The sequence below is a fragment of the Pterocles gutturalis genome, unplaced genomic scaffold, assembly GCF_000699245.1.
Source record: "Pterocles gutturalis isolate BGI_N339 unplaced genomic scaffold, ASM69924v1 scaffold24027, whole genome shotgun sequence".
NCBI classification, from domain to species: domain Eukaryota; kingdom Metazoa; phylum Chordata; class Aves; order Pterocliformes; family Pteroclidae; genus Pterocles; species Pterocles gutturalis.
In genome coordinates this window covers 3,561-9,560 of record NW_010113582.1, presented here as the reverse complement: position 1 = coordinate 9,560, position 6,000 = coordinate 3,561, and the positions used below count along the sequence as shown (strand labels likewise).

Genomic DNA, 6,000 nt, shown 5'->3' with positions numbered 1-6,000 from the left:
GTTGGTCAGTAAGATGGCACTGACGCTAGTTTCATGTTTTAACCCTTGTGCCACAGACCACAGCGCAAAGGAAGAACACAATTCATTTACATCTAAATCTAAAGAACAGCTGTGCACACGCATTTAAGGAAAAGCAGGTTATTTGTACAATGCCTTTGACTCCCTCCAGGGCCTTTTCTGAAACTGCAGGGAACTCCATCCCGACTGAGCAGAGCTCTGGGGGGCAGAGGGAGAGCAGACCCTGCCCACCCAGGTGCAGGAGGGGCAGCGCTGCCCCCGCCTGCAGGGCCGGCTGAGATTCCTGTCTCCCCACCTTCACCCGGGGACGCCCCCGACTGCATAAAAATGTGGGAGTTGCTGCCTGCCACCAGCCCCCAGCATGAAGCTTACCTGGGACATCAACGATCCCAAGCTGCCGCAGGTACTAGGCAGGGCAGGGTGGGGGGCCACGATAGAAAAATCCCTGTCTGGCTATAACAGGGGACCACGAGGGTGGGGTGCCAGGGGAAAATCCTTCCCTCTGAGCGAAGCATCAATTTGTGGTGGGTTTACTTCTCCTGCACATTTTCAAAAATAATTTCATGGGTCTTGATAGGCTGCAGTAGTCCTTATAAATTTGCTTGTAATAAAATATGGATTTGATACACAGCTCTGGCCAGCTGTATATGGACTCCTAAAATAGCCTTTAGCTCTATTCTACGGCCAGTTTCCTCCTCCCTCATTCCCCATTTAAAGAAATGTTGAAAAGAAGCTTGGATGGGCTATTTTTTGTTACTATAATTCAAGCTATCAAAATATTTCATTGCTTTGTTGATGTGACATGTTATTGTCAATGAGTGCTCCACTTCTTTCTAGTTGTGAGCTCCAAATGCATTGTAAGTTCACAACTTTTTCATCTTAGAGCTTATTTAATTTTCCAGAGCCCATGCAATTACAGGATGGTATAACACTATAAATGCTGGCAGTTTACCTGCATCCACTTGGCTTGCTCCCATTTGGTACATGCATATGTTAAATGAGCATTGTAGGAATTCTTCCACTGTAAATACTTGGAGTTTAAAATTGTAGTCATTCTTTCATTGTTCTGGTAATTATATTTCAGTAATGAACTCCAGAAAGCCAGTGAAATCCCAAATTGAAATGTTATTTCTTTGAACTGCTATGCATATATTGGAAGTCTATTTGCAATGGCAATTTTTTTATTTCTATTTTTATCAGAAACCTTATTCAGCTCATATTAGATGCACTTTAAGAAACCATTCCTCAGCTAAAACTTCTAGTTTCCAGCCTGCAGGTGCACAGTACCCCAGTGAGGAAAACTTAATAGCTATTAAACATAAGCAGGGTGGCTTCTGCCCTGTGTGGGAGTGTTGGTGGTAGACCAGTCGGTAAGTTCTGGTAACAAGGCTGATCTCTTACAGTTGGGTAACCTCACTGCAAAGAGGCATCTGTGACCACAGCCCATATTATTATGGATCATGATGCACAAGAGGAAGGGATCCTGACTTTATTTTGAGACATGGAAGCTCAGACTGCTTTTCCCCACTTATAGAGGATTTCTGAATAAGCTATTATTTCAATGATTTTTTTTTTCTCCTGCTTGGGTGGTCATAGAATAAGCCCTTTTTTTCCCTTTATGTATTCCATCACAGGGCAAAAAAAAACGGTTGCAACATCCTGTTAATATTCTCTTGCTCTCCTCCTTGCTCTCCCACCCCGCAGGAGCCCAAGCACTTTGATGCCTTCCAGGAATGGCCTGATGGCTATGTGCGCTTCATCTACTCCAGCGAGGAGAAGAACGCCCAGCGACACCTCAGCGGCTGGGCCATGCGCAACACCAACAACCACAACTGCCAGATCCTCAAGAAGTCCTGCCTGGGGGTGGTGGTGTGTGCCAGGAGCTGCGCTCTGCCCAGCGGAGCCCGCCTGCAGCTTCGCCCCGCCATCTGCGACAAGGCTCGGCAGAAGCAGCAAAGTGAGAGGCATCCCAAGGGACCCCACTGCTTTCAGCTGGGCTTCCTTTCTAGGATCGCCCTGACTTTCTTGAACGGAGAATAAAGAGTGATTGCACAAAACGTGATGAATAGATTTACTTCCAAATTTCCTCCGTGTCTGTCTGTAAATACTTAAGGGGAAACGTATCTACAATCCTTTCGCTCATTAGCATTTATATTAAGTATACAACTTCAGTCCATACCATTTGGTTATGCTTGGTAGCCTATGTTGCTTTTCCTTGAGCACCATATTTTAATCTGAATTTCGGCGAAGGCTGATTTTATTACTTGTGAGCTCTGTTTACTCTCAGATGACATCCTCGCCTTTAACCAGTGTCTTCAGCAGCTTCTTTACCTCTATTCACAGAGAAAACCTGCCCAAACTGTAACTCGGCCCTTGAGCTGATTCCTTGCCGAGGACACAGTGGCTATCCGGTCACTAACTTCTGGAGGCTTGACGGCAAAGCAATATTTTTCCAGGTAAAAAGCACACATACACAGGTACACACATATATATAAAAATTATATCTATACACTAAAATTATATCTCTATAAAATCTCTCTATGTATTCTCTCTCTACATATATATTCATATTTATAGGTATATATAGAGAGATTTCTTTCCCCTTCCCATTTTTTCTTCTCTTTTCGTGTGTAACACTGAGCACAGTGGACTCCCAGCCCGGGACTGAATTCCTCTGTAGTACAAACATGGCAAGAATAAACAAACCAATAACACTTGGCTCTCTTTTTCAAAGCAGCACTTGAGGGTTAACTATATTCAATTTTAACTATACTGTCATTATAGATGTTTAAAATTCTCCTGATTACAGTACACAAATATGAATAAGAAAGGCTGTTCTGCACACGGGCATGTCTGATGACTGCATCTCGCCAAGGACGCAATATTTATTTTCTATTAAATAAACAAGGGCAGGAAAGCCTCACTTAAATTGCACAAGTTCAAATGTGAAAATTCCACTTCATGTGAAAATAACCTTTGAATTGTAAAAGGCTTGTAAAACTTGCCAGGAAAAATATGAAATTTAAAAAGCTAAAATCTGAAATTTCATGTTGATTTGTTCTTTTTTAGCCACACTGGGACAAAAATGTCACAAAAAGCTTCTGTTCTAGGAGATTATATTCTCTGCTGGATGATTTTATTTTTTTTCCCTGGACCACACTGCAGTGAATTCTGTTCTCCAGCCAGCAAACTGAAGCAAGCCGGCCACATTTTCAAATTCTCACCTGTATTATGATGATCATTACTATTATTCAGGTATTCTGTTACAGACATGTGAAACCTGAAGATTTTTACCATCAAAATAGTTGATAAACCCTCACTTAGAAGTTAATTTTTATTTGAGAGAGGACAGCATTTTAAAAGCAATTTTAAGTTTCCTATGTCGTATTAGGGATGATATGCAGGTCTGTTTAGGCAAATGTAATGGGTAAGGACATGCAGAATCTACTGTTTCATCACATATCAGCATAGCTTTGGACACACAGATCTGTATATCCACAGGATATTTCAATAGCAGAGCATATATTTGACATCTCCCGGTATGAAAACTATTTAAAGCCTATTTATACTGTTTTAGTGGTGGCTCTTGTAAAGCAGACCTGAGGTCCTGGACTGCAGCAAACCAACCAAACTAAATTTATAATCTTTTTTTTTTCCCCGCTTGGTTCTAATCAGCTATTCCTAATGTCACAAACGTGGGTAACACCTTTGCTCCTTCATGAGCTCTGCAGTCCTCAGTGACTTCTCCCTCACTTTTTCCTTCTATCTACCTGAAAATTGTGATTTATTTTATTTATTTATTTTTACATGTAATCCCTCCTTGTTGTTTAGCTTCTCTTCTGCAAAACCGGAGACCATGCTGTGACTACCTCTCATTCTACTTATTGCATTTTTCTCTCCTCTTACCCTCTTCCAGTTCACATCTAATTCTTTGTTAATCCTAATTTAGGCTAAAGGAGTCCATGACCACCCCAGGCCAGAGAGTAAATTGGAGGCAGAAGCAAGACGAAGTGCAATTAAAAAGCAAATGTCCTCTTCTCACCATTCCCAGAAAAAGAGACCTCTAAACTCAGAGGTAAGTCAAAGTCATCAGTCAATTAAAAAGGTGTCAACAATGAAGATTTTTAGCCATTTTAAAAGGTGTCATAAGCATGTACTGGGGATCCCAGGGCAAAACAAAACTTTACAACACGCTGCATCTGTTAATTTGGGGATGAAATGAGCAATAACACAAGTGTGGAGACATGTACATGTGTGCAGACAGTATCATTTCCCAAATCTCAAAGATCTACTTGTCTTTCGCAGGCAGGAAGGTACCACAACAGTGGTGGTTATGCCAATAACCTACAGGATCTGCCCTGCGTGGATGGCCCGGAAAGGGTCAGTATCATCACAGACACCAATTTTTCGATTCCAGACCAGTCTTACCCTTCACTGCAAAATGCTGACCTCTACAAAGTGTCTTATGACTCAGCCAGCTTCCATGAGGACCACGTATCACCATACCCAAAGTGCCCCAACCCAAGGATCTACATGCCCAGGCCATGCAGCTACGAGTTTGGAGTTCCCACCTTTATAAGCTCCAGCCCTTACCCAACATTTTACAAAGATCTGACAAGTCCTGCCATTGACGCCGACCCCCTCGGTGTGAACGGACCTCACCACAACACTGTGACTGCCCACGAGAAGAGCTTTGAGAACCCTGGCAGACATTATGGACTGAAACCAGCTTGGGGGAAAACTGGCAACGGAGACCGCAGCGACTATGGACAGATACAAACAAGCGCTAACCACCCTTACTACGGTGGGGACTACCCCTGCAGGTATGGTCCCAGCCCCTCTCCCATTGCCCCACCATTGCAAACCGTCATCACAACCACCACCAAGGTGTCCTACCAAGCCTACAAGCCGCCTGCGCTGAAATACAGCGACAACCTCTGCGATATGAAAAATCTTCAGAGCTACACCCACGTGGCAGAAAACGTCTCTGGCACTATCTATTCAGGGATGAAGATTCAGGAGGACTTTGGGATGATAAAGTCAGCTTTGCTCTACCAGCATGACCCGGTCCCCACAAAGTCCGAACCAGCCGAGAGCATGGAGACCTATCGGTATGGGCCAGCACTGGGGAACAGCTATGCTGAGCAGGAAGGACAGACCTTAAGGTTTGAGAATGCTGAATATTGACTAAATGTTGCTTAAATGGCAAATACATGCAGAGAGGAAAATACATTCTCATGGTGACCATATGCATGTTAAGCCCAGTGGTTTGGGATTTCAGGAGAGGTGAGGTGAAGAAGAGGTACACCACGACAGCCTATCCCCCAAAAGTGCCTTTCTGGAGCTGTGCTGAGTGAAGTGTTTCACACAATATTGCAAACCAACCCCACCTGATCTCTAAATGGCACAAGGAGCTGAGCCCCAGCACGCCTGGGAGAAGGCAACGTGGAGGCACAGCACCTCTGGAAGTCAAGAGCCTCCTCTGACAGAGTGCGACCTGCTTCTAGCCACAACTCCTGCCAGATGCCTCCAGCTTTGAGAGAAAATGCTCCATCTGTAAAAAATAAAATGCTCACTGGGTAATAGAAAAAAATATGAAGGGAAGTGGCTATAGATTGTAGTCAACTGAAAGAAATAAATGAAAGCAAAACAATTTGCAGAATGATTCACCTGAAGGGTCCACTCACCTGCCTTGATCCATTTAATGAAGGGAAAGACCAGACATGCTCCTCTGAAATGAGAAATGGAACATCTACACGCTAACTTCATGTTGCTTTTTGATCCCATGCATCAAGAGTACAGACTGTCTGGCCTTTCTACGCCACAGGGAAAGCCCAGGCATAGCCCTACCACCCCCTGCAACACTGGACCTGGAGGCAAGAAGGTTCAGGTGACCCCCACCAAGCATGCCCGGCATCGTGTGGGTGTCAGGGTTGCACATATGGTCCTGAAAATCATTGAGACACAAGGGACAGGTCAGGG

The 6,000-nt window shown here is 44.0% G+C and overlaps 1 protein-coding gene across 1 annotated transcript; it reads left to right on the top strand.

The window, feature by feature from the left end:
- Window positions 1-376: 376 nt before the first annotated feature.
- GCM2 (glial cells missing homolog 2 (Drosophila)) lies at window positions 377-5,222 on the top strand. Its single transcript, XM_010074563.1, has 5 exons — window positions 377-421; window positions 1,723-1,975; window positions 2,362-2,474; window positions 3,968-4,093; window positions 4,324-5,222. The coding sequence occupies exons 1-5, from the start codon at window positions 380-382 to the stop codon at window positions 5,203-5,205; spliced, it is 1,416 nt and encodes a 471-aa protein (XP_010072865.1). The 5' UTR covers window positions 377-379; the 3' UTR covers window positions 5,206-5,222.
- The last annotated feature ends 778 nt before the right edge of the window (window positions 5,223-6,000 follow it).

Excerpts from the sequence above, each read along its gene's own strand:
- GCM2 (XM_010074563.1), top strand. The coding sequence starts at position 380 with ATGAAGCTTACCTGGGACATCAACGATCCCAAGCTGCCGCAG. Across the intron at positions 422-1,722 it reads ACGATCCCAAGCTGCCGCAG|GAGCCCAAGCACTTTGATGC; the intron begins GTACTAGGCAGG and ends CCCACCCCGCAG. Across the intron at positions 4,094-4,323 it reads AGAGACCTCTAAACTCAGAG|GCAGGAAGGTACCACAACAG; the intron begins GTAAGTCAAAGT and ends TGTCTTTCGCAG.